The sequence below is a fragment of the Talpa europaea genome, assembly GCF_964194135.1.
Source record: "Talpa europaea genome assembly, chromosome: 14".
In the NCBI taxonomy this organism is placed as follows: domain Eukaryota; kingdom Metazoa; phylum Chordata; class Mammalia; order Eulipotyphla; family Talpidae; genus Talpa; species Talpa europaea.
Genome location: NC_140082.1, coordinates 49673654 through 49695120, shown reverse-complemented (window position 1 = coordinate 49695120; position 21467 = coordinate 49673654). Strand labels below are relative to the sequence as shown.

Sequence of the window (21467 nt, the reverse complement as noted above, 5' to 3'; positions counted from 1 at the left end):
GGACATTTCAATTTTCCCAGTTACTATTACAAACATGTTACTTTGAATATTCTGGTATATGCTTCCTGGCATACGTGTGCAAGACTTTATTGGATACATGGCTGGGATCAGAGTTGTTTTATTTATATATATTTATATTTATAAACACACACATATATAAGATACACAATGTTCATTGTTGTGAGGTGTAATTGTTTTCTAAAGCATGGGTGCCTGGTTACCCAATGTATGGGTTCTTAAAGATCTTCTTTAGCAGCTGGTACTGTCAGACGCCTTAATTTTTGCAAATTTTATGGATATAAAAGGGAATCTTTTTATGGTCTTGATGCATATCTTCCTCTTCTCCAATGCTGTGGAACATCTTTCTATTTATAAATTTCACGTATCTTCTTTTCTGTGAAATGACTAAGTGTTTTTTATTTTTCTATTGAGTTTTTTAAAAATAAGAATTATCTGTATATTCTGTTTACTAATTCCTTGGCAGTCCATTGTGCTGTAAGTATTTCAGGTCAAAGCTACTTGTTTATTAACTTAACATGTTGTTGGTTCTCATACAATTGCTCTAATCATATTTTCTTTGATGATTAGTGCTTTGTGTCTCAAAGAGTGTCTTTCCTACCCTGCTTTTTATTTTTTCATGCAAACATTTAAATATTCACTTTTTGTATAAGGCCTTAATATACTTGTAATTGTACCACATCACAAAGGTGAACAAATGCATGGGTTATTTTCCAGGCTCTTTATTTTCTCGAACTACTCAGCATGCCTAGCTCTGCACCACATACAACACAACATTTAAACAAAACTTACTATCTTGTAAGCCTCCTCAACCTCTTCTTCATATTTAGTAACATTTAGCCACAATTGTCCTTTGTTATTCCACATAAATTTCAACATCTGCTTGTCACATTTTACAAAACTTCTGTTGCAAAATCTGTTGGAAACGGCATTGAATCCATAGGGCAATTTAGAGAGATTTGATAGCTTTACAACCTTTAATATTTCTATTCATGAACATAGTTCATTTGTTTCCACCTTGCTTTTTCATATTCATCCTTCAAATTCCAAATCAGGTCATATCCTAACAATTGCCTTCCCTAACCATCTTTATCATCATCCATCTCAAGTAGAAAAAGTATGTCTTTTATGGGCATGTCTTTTGGGTAACTGCAATAGTCTTAGAAAAAGAGAGTATGTCGCTTCAGTAGTGGCACCATTCTTCATTATTGAATAAATCATGAATTTGTGAGGAATACAATTGGGATATACTGGGTCTGAGATACCAGTATATCCTCCTAGAGGCAGCTGTAGGATACATGCTCTGCTTTTTAGGACACAGGAGTTTGGGTGGAGAAGCCTGGGGATCCAGATTCATTAAGCTTGACCATTGAAACTAAACACACTAGGATAGCCTCTGACATCAGGATTTAAATGGGGTGTGGAAAATAAAACTGAAAATTGTGAGAGTATATCAGAAACATTGAAGAGTAAAATCAAGGGGAATCAGGGGAAAGAGTGTTCTGAGGAAGTGGTAGGTATCATCCAAACCCACAGAGAAGAAAAACCACCAGAGAGGCCACTGGATCTAGGAATCTAGGGGTCATTAATGACAGAGATGAGTTAAAAAAAATAACACCCCCCCAAAAAAAAAACACCTACCTTCACTGAGTTAAGGAGAGAATAGGAAGAGAGGGTGAAGGAAGGCACTCAAATATTTGTAGAGGGTATGCCTAAGTAAAATAGAAAAAAGGTCAGCTATTATCTGAATTCAGCTGCAAAAGGAGTAAGGGCAATCGCAGAGTATCTGGAAAAAGAAAGGGTGTTATTAAAGCTGATTTCAACCATCATCCCACAAACTAGCTTCCTCAGTACAGACAGCAGAGCAAGTAGCAGAGCGGGGAATATTTCAAACAAGCGCTTTCGTTTGTTCGGTTTTTTTTTGAGGGAAAAATAATGTGGAATCTTTAAAAGAAATGATGAGAGTGAGTCAAGGGCAGAGTCACAGATGTCAGTGATGAGGATTGGGCGGACAGGCACACAAGGACACAGCAAAGAGCTGAGGCTCAGAGCAGTCACCACCTGCCTCTGAGGTCCCCAGACACAAAATAAGGAAGAGGGTTTCAAGTCATAGTTTATATTCTTTAATGAACATATAGACACTCCAATTTGTGTTTTTGTCTTTAGGAAAAAAGGCATCCATCATGGGGTTGGATCAATAATATATTAAAGGAAGCCGTTCCATCACATAACCAATTGAGAGATGAGAAATGATAAATATTAAGGGAAATCAGAAGACTCCTAGAAACTACACTTCAGGTAAGATACATTAAAATATCTGAAGGAGGTGATTCTTTCTCAAATAATAGACCTGCTAAGTATCAGAAAATAAGTCCTCCAAAGAAGTGTTTTAGGAAACAGTCCCATCTGTAATCTAGCACAAATTTAATGTACCTAAAAAAAGCACACAGCTCTCTTCACTTTCTGGGCAAGAGATGCCTAGAAAGCTATGTTCCTCTGCAAGCAAATATGTATATTCTACAGGTATGCAGGAGTATCGTTTCCTAAGTTTCCTCCCTCACCCCCACCCCTTTCCTTTCCTCCCATGTACCTGCTTTGGGGTCACATCAGCTTACTACACATGAAGTAAGGGAGCACCAACGCTGCCTGTGACACAGGAAGCAGCTCCTTTTTCCCAGACACAGTTTAAATGGGGTTCGAGCCCCAAAAGGGTGCCTAGCGGTTCAATCCCATCATTACCATATGCATTTCTCCAGTATCTTTTCACTTCCATGTGTCTCTATTCCGTCTTCATGAGTACCTACTACGTGCAGAGCTCAAGCAGTTACTGTTCATTAGGCACTGTATGCCAGATCTCACATTATCTGCCTTATGTGCATCATTTTGTTTAATCCACACCTCATACCCATAAGACAGGAGCTAACATCACTGTCTGTTTTTTTATTTTTACAGATGAGAAAAATAGCTCTGGAAAGCTTCAGTAACATGCTTATGCTGCACAGCAAGTTCGTGGCCAAGTTGAAATCTGACTCCAGTTATGTCTGACTTCAAGGCTTATGTTTCTAATCATTTTATCTAAAATACTTGAAATGAGAACCAGTGATTATGCTACTCCTAAATTGTAGGAGTTGGGTTAGTACAGAAAAGGATAAATTGGGTGGAATTATGCTGATCACCTGTCCAGCTGTATCCCAAGGCTCAGCCAAGTACCTGCTCAATTCTGGAAGGCAATTAAAAGATGTTAATGACCCTTAACAGACATTCTCCTTCCCAAACTCCTCGTTTTCTCTTTAGGGGGAGGGAATCAAAATTATGAGAGGACAAAAATACTTAGAGAACATTACTGTATTTAACCACACTAAGGCACACAGCTTGATATTTCTCACAAGGCGGTGGTAAGAGCAAGTCTTTTGCCATAGGGACTTGTGCAACCATTTAATCAAGTCTTTAGAAAATGAGGTCTTCCAGAGAGAGAGCAGTTATACTTTCTTCCCTGTCAGAATCTACTGTTGTAACTGTTTAGATTAAAATGCCCATATCTGATGGCGTTATTTTGCCACAGGTCACGTTTCTTTATTCAATGGAGCTTCAGGCTTTTTGTGAGGCAGAGAGAAAAGAGAGAGAGAGGGCGAGAGAAGCCTCCTAGATCCAAGGTAAAAATGGAAAAAAAGCAAATAGATTTGCTTTGAAATGCAAATGACCTCTATCTCCACTTAGTCCTCTTCATATAATAGGAACCAGGGACACCTCTACTGTTCTTGCTGCTCAACATTCAAAGTTCCCTGAAAAACAGCTGCCTGCTCTCCAGGAACCCCAAGACGACCCTGCTTCCTCTGTATAGTTCCGCCAAACAGTCCTAGAAAACCTGAAGCAGGGCAAATATTATTCAGCTGTAGACACACTTGTTGCTCTTATTTTTAAGGCACTCTGGATAATATTTCCTTGAGACTCATCATGTATAGAAAAGGTATTAGGAAGCAAAAAGCTAGTCCGTATCATATCCCAAAATGGGTCCAAGCCATCTCTCAGCCTCGGCCACAGACATGTTCTTCCTCAGAGCATAATCCTCAATCTGCAAAAGATTAAAAGTGGCTTTTGAAACAAAATGATAAAACTTTTTTGAGCTTTAATTTGAGCTGAAATTTCTATAGAATTTGCCTAGAAGACATTAAGTTATCTTCCATTTTTTGCCTTAATGGCAATCTAGCAAATTAAATGGAGATAAATATTTATTGATTCACCAAGTTGTTTTATTCTTATTCTCTGAGCAAAGAAACAACATGTAGTAATGCCTAGTGCTTAGAATCTGGCTGGGATATAAGTGTGTGTGGTCTGTGTAGGAATGGGAGGACTAGAATTGGGGCGATGGGTTGAAATGAGATTAAAACTTTAGGGTAAATTCATTCTTTTACTCTCATTTTATTCTCACTCACATTAGAAGTAAAATAAAGTTCTATCTTTACAATAAGATAGGCATCTAGGGAAGACATAGATAACGTAACAGATAACTTACCTGATCCTTGGAAATTTTCCCCACAGCAAAATATCTGGACTTCAAATTGGAGAAGTACAGACCGGATACTGCAGAAGCAGGTGCCATTGCTAAGGATTCTGTTAACCTAATGCCTAGAGAGAGCAACATAAGGGGAATCTTATTTACCTGTGCCTCACATAGGGCCTGCCAGTTGGTAGGCACCCAATAAAGTCTTGTTGACCAAGTGAATGAAAGTGGATCTAGTTTCATGACATGGCATAAAAGCTATGACCAGGTTTATCTACCAGTTGTTGCCAGGGGGATGAACAAATTCAGGAACAAATTCTAACCCAGGGGGCAGATTTACCCCCAGCCTACCAAGATCAGTTACAGAGGCCCCATTTGTTCCCAAGCCTGGGCCTTCTGTGACATGGAGCTCCAACCCTAGAGAGGAGAGCACCATCTAATAGTTCATGGAGGACTGCTTTGGGGCAAACGCCACTAGGAATGAGCAAATGTCAGGCTCCAATGAAGAATAAGCCCAACACAGTACTTACAACGAAAAGATACTTTTTCTCAGGAGTTCAGAACCCAAGGGGCACATCAGGCTGTGTAGTCTGAGCCATTCATTTTATACACAAGGAAAGAGAACAGCACAAAGGTTAAATGCTTTGCTGAAGGTCACCCAGATAGCTTAAGACAGACACAGGGCTCAAATCCACAGCTCGTGACTCCTCGAGTCTGTGTTATTCCTGATAACTCAGATTCAACATGGCTTCACAGTCCTCATTTAAATCTAGATTCCTTCACTTAATCGGCATTGAAGGCACACTTCTGATTAATTCCACTAAAAACTGTCAACTTAGTCTGGGTCAACTCAACTACATGAATTTTGCAGTGAGGACTAGAATTAGCATTATGGACATGATAAGGCAGAGCCAGAACCATGACTGATTCTGCTCTGGGCAAAGTAGTGGAGGCTGGGTGCCCATGCCTTCTGTCTCAGAAGGACACATGCCAACTTCTGATGTTCAACTATTAGCATCAACGCATAGAGAAAACATGAGAGAATTATGATGACAGAAAATGTTAATAACAGTGTAAAAGTAAAGAGAGAAGAAAGCTGAAAGGGAAGGGTGGTCTGCGAGACTAGTGTTCAGAGAGACTTTCTGGAAGCAATGGAAGGATAAAGTGACTGAAGACTACAAAGGTCACTCAAAAAGAGGTTAAAGAGCAAAGCATCTGTAACAAGAAAATGGCTCAGGAGAGGTTACGGGACAGTAGGAATAAGCAGTTACAGGTTAACAGAGAATAAAAAGATTCTAAAAGTGGTGCTAGAAGACCATTTTTCAACAATATGGAGGTAAATCCTGGGATAAATAGAAGGTAGAAAAGATGGGATTAAGGATGATTTCATTATTTTTACGATTTCTGCAGTTTTACCTTTTTACCCAAAGGTGCTATTTCTTTGATACAAGTGTATGTATTCAATGAGGCACCACAGGTACTCACCAGCTCCTGGCACATACCTGTGCACTGCTCAATGTCAGCGAGTCTCCACATGGTGAGCTTCTCGGTGTGGTCAGGCTGGCTGGGGTAGCCGGGGGCCGGGCGGATACCCTCGTAGCGCAGCCTGCGCAGGTCAGCTAGGCCCAGCTGCTCACTGCTGCAGTAGGCCCACAGCTCTCTGCGCACCCTTTCATGGAGCTCCTCCGCAAAGGCCTAGGAGCCCAGAACAGGCATGCTTCTTAGGCAGAGGAAAGCACCCTCAGCAGCAGTGCCCCACCAGCCCCTAAAGCAAAGCCACATAGGGCACCTCCTTGACCAGACCAGAGTCAGGGAAAACTTGACAAGAGGGAACAGGCAAGATTCTCGGCTCCTTGGTGGTTTATCATTAGCTGCCTTGCTGCTCAATTTTGACCTCACCTGTGTTCTGAAGTAGTAGTGAGTGAACTGAGAATTCTGGGCCTTCGAATTAGAATGTAAACATTCCCCCGCAGTCAGTTTTGTTTATGGAAGCTGAAACCATTTCAGCCACTGGTTCTTTCTACTGTTAGCCTCAGGAAAAGGAGAGAGGACATGCCCATGGCCTAGGTTACCCCAGTCCACATATAAGGAAGATGAGCAATCTATATGTGATTGGAAGGAGGAACTCAGAAATACATATTTGGGTTTTTTTTTTTCATTTTTCAGATTCTTCAGGAAAATGTTATATTGCTATAAGCACAGGGAAACATCAAAAACTAAAGCAAACAGGTGAAGGTTTGAAGGGCAATTACCAGCTATGGCATTGCTAAAAGTTTCTCTTTACCTAAAAGATGATGTGTAGGAGGGGCCTCCCTGGTGACACAGGGGTTAAAGTCTCAGCTCTATCAATCCATTTCAGCCATTGCGGTCTGAGTTGGAGCCCCGGCCAGGGAGCTACCCACATGGCATAAGCAGACCTCTCCTGCCTCACCTGCTGCTCCCATCAGCACTGTATTTCAGTCTGCCTGCCCATTCTGCTCCCCACTCTGTCTCTGGTGAATCCTCTCACCTCCTGCACCTCTAGCCTACATCCCAGTTCTTGTATACATAAATAAATAAACTACATCTTTAAAAAAAAAGATGATGTGTAGAAGCAGTCTGAGAACACATTACTTAAAACTACGTGTGGTTTTAAAGCCAGCCTCATCTGACATGGAAAAAAAATATTAAGGGCTGCTTAGCATTTTGGCACCCAATATAGGCTGCCCCAACCCTGGATTCTGTCCTCAGGGCACGGCTCTACCTCGGCCAGCCGGTCCCCCAGAGCCTTGACCATGATGCTGCTGTAGTCGTCACACTCCTTCTCATAGGCTTGGCTCAGCTCTTCCACTCCAAAGCAGGCAACGGCAAACAGGCCCAGGTAGTCAGGGATGCCTGAATGCAGAGGAGCAATGAAGTCCGAGAGGCAGTGGTATGGCTCTGTGCTGGCAGAATCCTTCTCAGCCTGAAAATCCAAGGAGTGGGCAGAAGGACATGGAGCATGGACGTGGCAGGAACACACAGTGGATAGTAGTCAAGCGACTTCAAATGAATATTGGGATGTCTGTCTCTTTTGGTCAGTTACATCCTAGCACTTAGTGCCTCTTACATAGTAAGTAGTCAATAATAGTTGTTGAATAAGCAAGTAAAATTAGATCTTTTAAAAATATATTTAAAAATATACGATGTGAAGAGACATGTGCAGTCAAAAAATCAATTAATTTGCTCATTCACACACTCACCCAACATTCACTGAATGCAGACGGCACTGTGTTAAGAACTGGAACCCTAAACATTCATATACAAAAATACTTTCCCAACAGTGTTTCCAATGTAAGATCAACACTATATCCTGAAGTTACGTTTGAAAGGCACAAAGCTGTACTTTGCAGCAATAGAAGCAGCTCAACAAACCGCCAGGGCCAGCAACACAGGGGCCCATGCTGCCTGTTGTAGGTGGTAATTCAGGAGACAGCTAAGGACAAGCTTGAAACCAGAGAATTCAGCAGGATCTGCTTCTTCATTTGATTCCAAGCAAAATATGCATTCCCTTCACAAGGCCAGGGCCAATCATCACCTATTTTTCATTTTCAGCTCATGCCTGGTTCTTCTCTATTACTAAGCTGACAAGTAAATCCTTATATACATTTCAAAATCAACCAATATTTGCTAAGGAGGCCAATAGCTAAAAACTAATATTTATTGGGTGCTTATTATATGTCAGGTGGTACTTGGTAAAAACAAAAAAAAAAGGGTACCACTTCTTGGTACTTTAAATTGCTTAACTAATTTAATCCTCTCAACAACCTTAAGTGACACCATTTTCTAGATAAGAAATATGAGACAGAGAGAATGTGATCAGCTAGTTCAATGTCAGACAGTGGCAGGCCCCGGGGTCTGGTACTACAACCAATGCTCTTGACTACTGCATGGCACTGCATAGGCCTGATCAATTAATCAATGAGTGGCTAACACAGAAGCTTCAGAGCGATTTGCTTGCCAGCTCGGAAACAAGTACTGAGCAAGAGCAGCACCGCTTTCCAGTTGAACTCTGCCTGTCAACTCTTCTTCACTAACAAAAGCCAGAGGCAGACACAAAGCTTCGCGGCACACAAGGAGGGACAGGTCACAGAGCCCCACAGTACTTCAGAAGACACAGCATTCAGAGCCACTCAGAACAGAAGACTCTCAGAGCAATAAGTCACTGCAGCCAGAATTTTCCAGACTGTACTGGAAGAAAGCATGCTCTTAGAAATATCTATCTAAGTAACACAGGTACAATGGGAATTCAGAATATTAAATGCCCTAATGCAGTCCATCACAAGCTGCCTGGTCATGAATAGTACTGCACATAAAGAGATCAGAGGACACGGGACTTAGATGAAAAACCAGATCTGAGTAGAGGTTTTTGACCTTTACTAAGAATAAAAGTCACCAATCTCCAGTATGGAGGGGCTAGGACTAACTTAGAAGCCCACTGTTATAATCTGAACTTGAGAGCACACAGTGGGGATATACTGAGCCTGAGTGTGTACTGTAATGACTAGCCGCCCTCCTTTTCTACAAGTACCATGTAAGCAAACCAGTGTTTTTGAACTAGCAAATATTCATCTACATATGACTACCTGAGGCGGCAGCACCTGTCCTACCAATAGCCAACAACTCACTCCTGCTGTCTGCCCAAGACGCCCAGCCTCTAAACCCACCTGACTGCTTTCTCCCCAGCTTACCCCTGCAATAAGTCATTTGGGGTCGGGTACAGCTATCACTTAAAGTTTGGACTTACTTAATTCTTTTTTTACTTTTTGAATGCTGTAACCAAAAGGGAGAAGCTGCACGTTCACTGTCAGTTTACCCCGTACCTGCTGCCTGAGGCCATAAAACGTGGCGATGGGCTCTGTGGCTTGGGGCACGGTGCCCTCTGCATACAGGTGGATGTCGTCCTGGACACTCTGCGCCGGCCAGAAGCCCACCACACCCTTGGCTTGGAGTTTCTTTTGACCAATCAGTGCTTTTAGCATATTTTGGGCATCATCATAGACTTTTTTGGCCTCTTCACCTATTGGGGAAAATGTTGTTAAGAATTCACTTAAAGGTGCCAAAAATAGTTAACAACAAGCAGCAAAGAATGCATCTTTTTAAGACTACCCACTACCCTCCTGAGTCACTTTCTCTCTTCACCCCTTTCTCTCCCCTCAAATGCTTTAACAGCGCCTGTCATCAACACAGCTTAAGGGGAAACAGCAAAGGGTTCAGTGGCCCCTGCTAAGTCCAACTCCCATATTGTCTTTCCCCAGCTCAAGTCACTTAAATTTTCCCATTTAGGGTCTTTCTGGTGGTGCAGGGGTTAAAAGCAGCACTATCAAGCTATCGCCAGCCACTGTAGCACGAGTTCGATCCCTGGCCAGCCAGGGAGCTAACCCATGTGACACAAAAGACCTCTCCTGTCTTGCCTGCTACTCCCCTCAACGGTGTATTTCAGTAGATCTACCTGCTGTTTCCCACTCTCTGGTGAATCCCCTCACGCCCTGCACCTATGGCTTCTACCCCAGTTCTTATATGCATAAATAAATAAATCTTTAGAAAAAAATTTTTTTCCCATTTAGCATAAGGCAGAGAGCCCAATCTGTGGCTCCCAGAAGCAGGCTGTCAGACAGAGTAGGAAAAAAAAAAAAAAAAAGTACATTCACCCACTTGCCTTGTGCATGAAACTCCACTGACCTCATAGAGACCTCCAAGGACATGAAGCAGGTTGAGGAATGAAGAGTGGTCACCATCCCCACCAAGAGGCTTCAGGGTTGTACCTGGATGATCTTGGCTTGGTTCCCGTGGGTTCTCACCTACACAGTGGGCACCAAGCTCCTGGGACACCCTCCTTTTGGTTTCTGACAATGTGTCTGTGCACTGAGCCACCCCCTCCCAGGGGGAGAGGCCAGCAGGGTCTTCAGTGCTGTCTGCCAAGGGCATGGCCGGTCCAGCAATCCTTTGGCTATGCTACTGCCCATGTGAGATCACTCTAAGCAGTAAGAATGAGAACCTCCTTTCCCATAGGTGCATCACTGGCCAACAGAGGCTGCTGAGTTGCACCATGCTCATCCTCATGAGCATGCAAGGGACCCCCCAACCACCACCCCAGCCCCTGCAAGAAGCTGGTAAGGGCTTGTTTTTTATGCCCTAATAGGCCCTAATTTCAGAATTCTCCCAGGCCTCCCCTCCGTCTTGCTCTGACATGGCTATCACATAAACCTTTGAATAGCTTAGCATTTTGATCCCACACCTCTGGGGGTAGATGTTGGGGGAGGGCTAGAAGTAAGAGAAGGAGCTAGCAGTTTCTTGACTCACCTACTGTCTAGCTTTTCACTCAAATCCTGCTCCCCAACACTCCAGGCATAATAAACTCCCTGTGGTTTCCCAAATCAGATGTGTCTATGCCTCTGCTTGGAATGTCCTTTTCTTCCATGTCACCTCCTGTCCCCAGTCCGAGCCTCAGCAATCCCACTTAATCTTCAACAAAGCAATTCAGACATGACCTGCTCTGGGAATCCCCCCCTGATCTCTGACTCTAATTCTATCTCATCTTCTTCTTTCTGTGAAGACTAGGATTCACCCAAAAGCAGGAGCTCAGCTTGCTATTTTGGAATCCCCAAACACTGTGGGCCATTCCAGCTTACCAGAGGGTAGGGATTTATATTGTCTTCTCTTATTTATTTCTAGTGCCCAACTCAGAGCCCCGCACATAACTGAGGCCAATAAAATTTTATTAACGACTGGATAAATGAAAGCCAAGTTTAGTCATTAAACAAGTACAGACCCAGCAGGGTCAAAACCATTAAGCAGGTAAGCAATAATCTCTATTACATTATAATAAACTATATCCTATATAATTCAAACCCTCTGCTCACCACCAATTCTCAGCTTCAAAGTCCCGATACCACATCCCAAATATCAGAGCAGGAAGGAAGAACACAGTGAACTAACCTACGGTTTTGTCGTTAAATATCTTGGGAAAGCCTCGATTTGGGTATTTGCCCCGGAGCTGCCAGACGTCAAAGAAAGGCTTCCAGTCGATGTAGTCCACCAGCTTCTGCAGGTCATAGTTTTCAAAGACCCGGGTCCCAAGAAATGTGGGTTTCACTAGAGAAAAGAAGCACACATGCCAACGTGAATGTGGGGGGCCCGGTGGCTGACACCCCTCACACATGGCTGCTGCTGCTGCCTACTAGAAGCTTCCTGGCCAGCTCTTGCCTGCTATTGGCTCCCACCCTCTGCCTCCCTCCTGTCACCCACAGGAATTATTTTACACAGAGGGGAACTTTAAATTATCATGGAGAAAGAGAAATTCTGCAGTAAATCTGAGACAAAATATTCTTTCCATGTAATGGACTGGCCTTTGGAAACCCTTCCATCAACCTTGCCACTCTCACCACTGACCAAAAAAAAAAAAAAAGGAAGAGGCCTAATCTTCCTTTGTACAAACAAAAGACAATCTAAAACAAAGACTGCTATAGAAAGATATTATTTAGTAAGAATCTTAAAAAGCTTAAAAGCATGAAACAATAGCCTATGTTGTCTGCTGATACAAATGCCCCCAAAGTGTGAGGAAGTTCGTGGAAATGAGGCCTCAAAATCAGGATTGTGCAGCGGAGTGGGGTGCAGACAGGGGCCTTCTATTACAGATGTGTTTTTTCTTTTTTTAATGGGCAGTAGGTTATTTCTCAAGTGGGCAGATAAGGAGGTTCAATATATTGTTTTTATACCTTCTTCTATGTCTAAAATGCATCACCAGTTAAGTAATGGGGAGGAGAAAGATGGTGTCAATAGGCTTTCTGAAACCCCCAAGAGCAGTAAGAGACACCCCTTACCCCAAGCCTGCAGTAAGGTGGCCACGGTACAACATGACGCCCCCCCGCGGGCTTCCTAAGCCTCACTTTCCTGATGTGCAAATCAGAGAACTTCTACTGATCTGACTAGCCTCAGGTGTTCAGGGACAGTATACATGTTTTAAGAGTATTTTTCTCTCATTAGGTAGTAAAAGTGAGCAGTGAAAGTACAGGAAAACAAAAGTATAGGCAGTTTCTTAATTTTGCCTGGAAATCTCTACCTATTCATACATGTTCAAAGTAACTCTTTCTTGTTTGCCCCTGGTCATCTTTTACTATGTAGGACAATCCCATCTCTATAAATATTCTGTTATGTTGATTTGTTTGGGAACTAAAATGAAACTACAGATACCCTTCTGATTCAGGTTTCCCTCATCTGGAAAGGCAACGAAAAATGCCCCGCTGTAGAGTCATTGAAGAATTTATTCTAGAACAAGTTTTTCTTCGGGAGTTTAAGATTTGTTTGAGGTTTTACTACCAAGGATCTTGAAAGAAATATCTTTCTTTCTCTCTTTAGTGACTTCCAGCAATTTCCCTAAGACTGGGTTGCCCTCAGACATTGAAACCCTTGCCAAGGCCTCACTTGAAAACAGTCACTCAAAAAAGTGTTATCACCACTGCCTGGGGCATGGTTGCCCAGAGGACTACATCCTCCAAGTTGTGTTTTGGATGTTTGACTTGGTTAAAATGAACTACCTCTTGTGATAGTTTTCCAATTTCATAGTGAAAGACAAAGAGAAAATAGTTTGGATTCTAAGTGCTTTATATTCTTCAAAGTTTGTCACATATTATCTTATCCTTGTAACATTCCCACATGGTAACTCACTTTACACACATTAGAAACTGTCAGCCATGGAAGTAAGATGCTCAAGGTCAGTCAGGGGTTCAGAGCCAGGGCCCACTGGGGCTAGAACCCAAGCCTCCTGGACTCCTAGCCTGGCATTCTTCCCACTAAACCCAGCAGGGATGAAATTAGAACCAAGCTCACCTACATTTCCAATTTACCCCACTCAAGTCTGCTGAGCATGTGTAGAACACAGGCATCATGAGCAAAGAAAGCTGATTTGAGATATTACCTCAGAAATATGGATTCATTAATGTAACCCCTGTTCACCTATCTTGTTTTTTCACTTTTGTATCTCACGCCTCTCCGAGCCTGTCATAACATCTTGCACATTTCATTCCCTATGGAAGGCAAGAAAGGTGGTTAAAATAAGAAAGGGAAGAGACTAAATGAAGAAACAGAAATAGGAAGCATCCACAGAGAATGAGAGTGAAGAGGAAATGTGGAATACTGGCTGCAGTGGTGTAAGGGTCTGTTCAGTGTGGTCATTTTTAATTTCAGTCATTCCATATCAGTACCTGGGCATGCTGGGACCCAGGCCAACTCAGAGACAGAACTGCCCAGCCAGGGCTCCAGAACTTGCTTCAAGGTAATAGGGGCCCACTCAAGCATAGCAGAGAAATGTGTGCGGGTATAGAAGACAGGGCAGACATAGAATTCTAGTAACCTTTCAGCTATTACCCAAAACTCAATTTCTTCAAATTAAAATAGCCACATCCATCACAAAGTTGTATCAAGGATTCAGAATCGCTATGGGTCCATCTCAGGATAAGTGTTTGGTTCCCATCAATGAAGATTTACTTTTACCTTCAATCATCATCATTTCACACAATAAAGCATTTCTAGCTGCCTGTTTGATTCTGTAGCTAAATAAAGGCAAACATCTCCTCAGATTGCAGTTATCACACACAGTCTATCTCTAACCGATAGCCAAACAGACCTGGGGGAGGCTCTGACAGCCAGTCAATATGGAAACCGCTTTTCCTGGCTTGACTTAAGGTTAAGTATCTTCTCTCCTATGAAAAAAAAAAAAAAAAGTTTTGTCAGAAAATCTTAGCTTTTCAGCTGTTACTATGAAAGTATGTCCAAGAAAGTTAGTACACAAGCTTTGCAAGGAAACAGGATCTGTTTCATATCATTAAAAAGCTCTTCCTTTTCCATCCAATACACTTTCACTTTAGTAACAGAACAATAGAGTAAGGATTCAATGAATACCCATTAAGCATGACAAGAGAGCATGTACTTTTAGAACAAGGAGGTTGGGGCAGCAACACTGGCCTGAGGACAGAGGGGGAACTAAGAAACTGCCACCTGCTGGGAAACCTAAAGAAAGGGGGGTAAGCCCCCAGTGCCCTGGGCTCACCAACAACTTAGATAATGTCTGTTTACTTCATGCCATTTGTTATCTCATCTCACTTGCCAACCCACCCCCAAAATGCACCCCTCCACCATGACAAAACCCAGCAGGTAGATAACCAGGGAGAAATATCCCAATGACTTCTGAAGAGTAATTATGCCAGCTCTCTATAGATTCCCTGGAGGTTTTCTAGAAAGGGACAGTTCTTGAAATATTACTCTGCACAGTCAATGTTGGGCCATCAGGGAGAGAGGCTCCCAATCACTCTGTCTAACGTCTTCATTTTCTTCCACTGTTTGCTCAAGAACAAAGATGTGTGGGAGACATTTCAGTACACTGTTTCAGCTCCTGTTTTTCTGCTGGGCATGAGCTCATGTTTTATTCATTCTCATAACTCTGGTTTCTAGCACAGCACCTAACACCAACTAGGGTACCCAATAAATGTTTGGCAGAATAAATAAAATTAATTTTAATATAACCAAAAATTACGGGGAAATTGGCTAGTGAAGAACTCTGATTTGAACTAGGAAATAGGACTTCCCTAAAATGATCCTAAACCTTACCCTCCTCGAAACAGTAAAGTCTCATTCAAAACTGTAGGATCTTTTCAATACCCAACAAACAAGGAAGCATCTGTTTTTGTCACGTACCTTGAGAGACTCATAATGGTCCTGTCTAATATCTTCATATTCTTCCATGATCTCCTCAAAGTAGTCATCTTTTAAGTTCTCATCTAATAGCTGAGAACACTAAAAATGCAAGATCACAGTTGAATAATTGTGTAGAACAGCAAAAGGAGCTAAGACACTAATCACTGGTGGTGACACCTCCTTTAGAAAGCTTCCCAACGCTAATATCATTTCTTCTCCTTTCACCAGCTTTGCCTGGTTATACAGTAAAGGGTTAACTTAGTGGGCCTGAGTATTCAAATTTTGCGCATTCCAAAGAAAGGAGGGGCCCTGGACAGGCTGTCTGGAGACAAACTCTAAGCCCTTGGAATATCTTGCCTGATAAGAGTGCCCTTGGGTCACACCACATAGTTTATGCTAACAATGTCATTTATGGAGGGGACTTGGCTCATGCCATATCTGTTTGACCTCTGGAGGGGTTGAAGACTGAGTAAAGTCAGTCACAATGCATTCCAGGCCTCCCATGCCAAGACTCGGTGGAATTTTCCTGACTGGCAATACTCCATACCTGTTGTCACACATCACTAGTATTAGAATCATTGTCTATATGACTCTATAGACAGAGGACACCTGGAAGCTCAGCCTGAATTCCACCCTATGCATGTGTTGCCTTTGCTGAGTCTAATCTATATCGTGATAATATAAACTGCAATAGTGAGTATAACAATGTTTCTGTGTTCTGTGAGCCCTTACAGAAAATCACTGAAACTGAGGATGGTCCTAGAGACACACAGCATACTGGTTCCCTCTTTGTTCCTTCAAAGATACTATGTTCACCTCTTCCCCACTGCAGTTACACAGGCTTTTAGTATCTGTCTATATATCTTACTAGAGGATGAGGCCTTGGAAGGCTGGGATTACCAGCCCCCTGTGCATCCCTGATTTCTAGCTAGTGCCTGATACATAAAGGTGCATCTTCACTAAATCTTTGCTGAAGAAATGAAACTAATCTTCATGGTGAAGCATGAGCTTCCATTAAAGTAGGAAAGGATGAGAGGGTAGGAAGCACAGCAACAGTGGTGGAGGAGCAAGGGAGCTTCTGCGGTGGAGTTCTACTGTTATACCAGAGTGGGGGTGACACCAGTGAGGGTGTAAAACAATGGTACTTCAATAACTATCAATAAATTAATTTAAAAAATAAAGTAAGAAAGGAAACTGATAATCTGAGCAAAGTGAAGCTACTCAGTAAATTGTAAATTAGGACCTGCTAAATTGTTTGACTGATCATCAAGTTGGTAGACAAGTTTCCACCAAGGCTCAAAACAAAATTGCAAAGAAAGAACATAAGGCTGATAACAATCACATCAGTTCACAAACCACAGCACTGCCCCCTCTCTGCATTCTCCAGCAGGACTTTCTAACACAAAAAAGGCAGAAAGTTCAATATCATCATCTGAAATTGAGGAAGTCAGATTTGATGGATGATGGATAAAGTGCCTACCAGTTTTAAATGTCCATACTTCTATATGCATTTCAAAGTATGTCTAATAACAAGTCAGTCACCTCTGTTAGTATAAAGCCAAATCACTTTGCTAAGAAATCTAATCAGAAAAGGCCATGTGGGGAGCCTAAAAATAGGATTCCGAAGGTGCTCATACCACAATTCTCAGCCTTCCCCAAACCTCATCTCAATGGAGTCCTCATTTAGAGAACTCAATTGGGGTTACATGAAAACAAGAAGATGCATCCTCCTGAGCTCACCAAAATACATGCAAAGAATGCTTTAAAATATTTTTGCATTCTGCTAGACTGAACATGGAAAAAGCAAAATTCAATTTCCTTAAAATCCAAAGAACTTAATGCCTTGACACAGGTACTATTAGGTAAGCAGAATAGACACCAAGGTTTGCTGGCACCTTCCACACTCCCATGGATGCCCTGGCTCCATTACAGGAGTTAACTCTCCCAATACTTCCACTGCCACAAGCATCCTCCATGTGGTTTCATGTCAACTACTTCCAGAGTTTTTTTTTTTCTTTTTGATTTTTATTGGCAATAGCAGCACAGCCAGAGGGAATAAGTTGAACAACCATTTTAAAATTTAAAAAGAAGTAAATATTGGCACCTTGTTTTTTATTAAAAAAAAAAAAAAAAAAGCAAGGGGTATCCTCAAGTCTAAATCTCCAACTATTATGAAGTTGTCACATTTTGAAATCTTTCAAGTACATGAGACAGCTAGCCAGTGTTTGAGTCTCTATCATGTTCATTGTACTTTGATTAAGACTCTGAACCAACAATCAACCTAAACAAATTGTACCACTGACTCCTAAAAAGTATCACTAGAAATTACCCAAAGAATTTATCATTGGATACATGTTTCCATAATTTCAAAAGGTGGCCATTTCAGCTGCTGGCTGAACCCCTCTCTCCTTTCTCTGCCTAGCTTTCATCTAGGCTCACACTGCTTTAGCTCTTCACAGTGGGGATGGTCTTCAAAATGGAATGAAGGACCAATTCCTTTCCAGTTAAATCCCATCCCCCATCTGTAGGGGGCACTGTTACCACTGTGTACTCAAATAGATCACAATCTGGTCTCTGAATGGAAAACGTTTAGTTATTCATTAGCATTTGAAAATAGCAACAAATCTTAAAAAGAGGCCCATGGTTATTCCACCAGGATAGCTGTGGAATTATCCTAGGATTCTAACATAAACCACCAGGATTCTAACATAAACTCCTTATGAAGCACAATCCAAATATAAGATACAAAAAAAAATTATTTTAAAATTGAAATGTAGGCAGCTGCTCTCCTGCCCGCCTGTGACTATGCAGGTGTTTCTCTTCACCAACCTTCTCCTCCCAAGACTGCTGCCTGTGACTATGCAGGCCTCTCTTTTAACAAATCTGTCCCTTTCAGGGGAAGCTCTTTCTGCCAGCGCGTGTCTGTGTAAGCATCCTTTACTTCCCTTCCCTTTTCATAATAAACCTATCCTTTTGAATATTTAAAAAAAATTGCAATGTAGAAATATAGTCTATTTGCATGTTAGGCTGTATCAATGGCAATTTAAAATCTCCAATTTTATGATTCCAGTTTATCATTTTAAATAATATCATTTTAAATATCATTTTAAATAAAAAAAGTTGTAAAAATATGAAAAAATTTTAATGGGAACAATTTCATGTAGCGTAGAGTAAGAACAGCTGTATTCACAACCCCTACCAGTCACTTGCAAGGTATATGGCCTCAAAAGAGTTGTTAACCTCTGCATTCCTTTCTCCTCATCTCTATAATGGCACTAATGAAAGTATCTATTTCATGAGGACTAAATAAAACAATTCACATAAGGCACTTAGCACAGAGCACGGACACTGTCAATTTTTAATAATATTGGCAATTATTACATGATTCTTATAATAAAGTTGTTATAGGACAGGGAGAGGGTCAGCCCAAACCCGGCAAACCTGCCTATTCTAAATGGGTTCTGCCATCCGCCGCATCAACACAAAACATATGAGACTTTAATGGGAAGGAACTTTAATACAATTAGGAAACAATACAGGAAAGGCAAAGAATCTAGTTTCTAAATGAAGCACCCAGAGTTACCCGTCCCCTCGTGGGTAAAACTCCATCCACATGAGATCGGCCCAGAACAAGGCCTCAAATCCTGCCTCAAGTCTAAAGCATCTTCCAGTGGGGACCCACAGAAAAGGGTCAGAAACAACCAGACAAGCCCGGAAGGAAAAGAGCAAAATCAACATCAAGATAAAAGCTGCCATTGTCACCTCCCCATGGGTCTCACCCACATCTGTGTCACCCAGTCCACGACCAAAAGACAAGCGCAGTTTCTTCACGTGTCTCTAGGCTCCATGCGCCTCCTCCAGGTCTCCTGGCTCTGTCCTGCTCCTTCCTTCCTCAGTCTCTTCTCCAGCTTCTCCTCTTCCTGCTCAGCTCCACCCTCCCTTGGGTGGGGCAGGGAACCTCCCCCTTTCCTGGGGACCACCCTGTTACAATGTCACAGATGTGGAAGAATTCCTTTGGAAGACAGCTCAGGAAGTGGGGTCACTCTAGTTCAGGCTGGGGAGACTACCTGGTCATCCCAAAGATCACCAGCACAGAATGTGGAGACTGGCCTAGATCACTGATTTACCAGTTGTGCTCTTTGGATGAAAATTAAGAGCGGGGTAATATGTGGAAAGGGGTGCTAGGCTCTTGTTTGTGCAAAAACTGAGTTTCCAGGTAAGATACCACTAGAAACCAAGGTTTCTGTGGCTGAAACAAGCTTGGAACCACTGGACCATATGGTCACTGAGGAGAAAAACAGGGAAAAACACAGGAAAGTTCTTCAGTACATTCACTGAGAAAAAGAATCTATTATTACTCAGGGTTTTGAACATCTAGTGAAATTTTTTTTGTCTCTGGATAGGATCAACTGGCCCATTCCCAGGTTAAATGTTTTCCTATCTGGAAATAGGTCTTTTTAAAAAAAGTTCTACATTCCTGCTAGCTCTGGCATGGAATTAAGTGAGTACATGTTCCCTTTTGTAAATGGCTGACATCGCTCTCTCTGGATTGGTGTCAGGGTTAAAGGTGTCAGCATAAATATTTCCTACTCAGAACAGCATGTCTGCTGCTGGCTCAAAAAGGGTCTTTGAGAACACAGGATAGTGGCTCTCCTGTCCCCTGTGACTATACAGGTGCCTCTCTTTATCTTTCTCCTTTTACTAATAAACCTGTCCTTTTGAAATGTAAAAAAGAAGCAGAGGCTATACTGGCCTGGTCCTCCTTCCAGCAATGCAGACACTGCAGTGGCCCTGACATGAGCCTTATGCTGTTCTTCATGGCTTTTTTTTTTCCCCCAGTGGAATTAGACAAAAATAAATAGCAGATCTTAGTTAATACCCTTAATGCTCTCTTTGTTCTCGCTTTACAACATATCTGAAATAATCTAATCAGATATGTGAGTAATCACACTTACCACCACCACACTCTTGGATGCATCCAGGACGTGGATTACAGGCGCACTGTATCTTGGAGCTATTTTAACTGCAGTGTGGGTTCTGAAAAGAGGGGTCAAGAAGAAAAACATATCCATCAGTGCTGACAGTTCCAACACAACTCTTGTTCAGAACCATTAGAGATAATGTGTTTCTACAGTGCTTTCCAGAGGAAGATTTCAAGGTACTTACAAATATTGAACTCCAAATTTCCCTGTAAAACAAGAATGACTTTCTCCTCACCCTTAGATGGGGAAGCCAAGGGGCAAAGACACAGACTTGGCCCAGGCTATAAGAAATCTGTGACTAAAGGAGAAAGATGTTGTCCTCGGCTCTCTGCCAATGGGAAGATGAGCCTATGATTGTGCACTCATTAGCGGCCTGTCTGAATGGAATGAGCTAACCTGCAGGGTAGTCACTCGGTGCTGGTATAAGGTCAAGCTGAGCTTCTTCCTCAATGAGCTGGGACACCACTCAGGGCCCCTGCCCAGGGAACCAGTCGCTGGGCAGGGGATCCAGAATGCACTCTCAAACTGCTACTCCCTATTCCTGAAAGACACCATAACTTCCTGGCCCAACCCCACCCTGGGGGGAGGAGGGAGTGGCCCTAAATAAATTCAACACAAAATAAAACAGAGAGGCAAAAGCAACAAAAATATTTTACACTAACATTACCTGATCTAAACCTTCCTCACCAAATTTGAAAATGTTGGTACTGAGGAAAAATCATCCCTTAATCCTTGAAATTGCCAAATTAACTGAAGTGCCAAATTGCCCTCTGATAACTGAATGCGTGCAGCAACAGCACAGGCAATTTATGTTACTGCATGTTAGAAGATAACCTATTAAAATGAGACTGGAAAATGCATCTACTCTTCCTTACAGTAATTAAATCAGAGCCCTCAAGATGGAAGATGAGTGTGGACTTTGCCACAATTCCATTTAAGAGTGTGGCAACGGCAGTGCCATAGAACAGGCAGTGCTCTCCAGCTTTTCTCCCCTTTTTTCCCCTGAAGTAGCAGCACTCTTCCCCTCAACTCAAACACGTTCGTATTTGGAAAGATGTCCAGAATGTGCTATTACAAGGAAAAAAAAAAAAAACATAGCAGAACAAGATGCTTAATAAAATTCTATTTTTATAAAAACAAACACTACCACCCTCAACCTGTTTCGACCAGCCAACCTGATATGTAAACTTCTGTATATTTTGAAAAAACACAGAGCAAAATACATCAATGCGCAACACTGGTTATATGGGGGGACT

The 21467-nt window shown here is 42.1% G+C and overlaps 1 protein-coding gene across 1 annotated transcript in view; it reads right to left on the bottom strand.

Moving 5' to 3' along the window:
- Positions 1–4003: 4003 nt before the first annotated feature.
- The window catches only part of MTR (5-methyltetrahydrofolate-homocysteine methyltransferase), a gene marked incomplete at both ends in the record, with an annotated part of 91157 nt that continues 73693 nt past the window's right edge, over positions 4004–21467 (bottom strand). Inside the window, 9 exons of the mRNA XM_084253115.1 lie at positions 4004–4090; positions 4532–4644; positions 6022–6214; positions 7263–7463; positions 9361–9557; positions 11477–11632; positions 14163–14238; positions 15230–15328; positions 20185–20266. Of these exons, the coding sequence (XP_084109241.1) occupies positions 4004–4090; positions 4532–4644; positions 6022–6214; positions 7263–7463; positions 9361–9557; positions 11477–11632; positions 14163–14238; positions 15230–15328; positions 20185–20266 (1204 nt within the window). The remainder of the gene's footprint in view (positions 4091–4531; positions 4645–6021; positions 6215–7262; positions 7464–9360; positions 9558–11476; positions 11633–14162; positions 14239–15229; positions 15329–20184; positions 20267–21467) is intronic.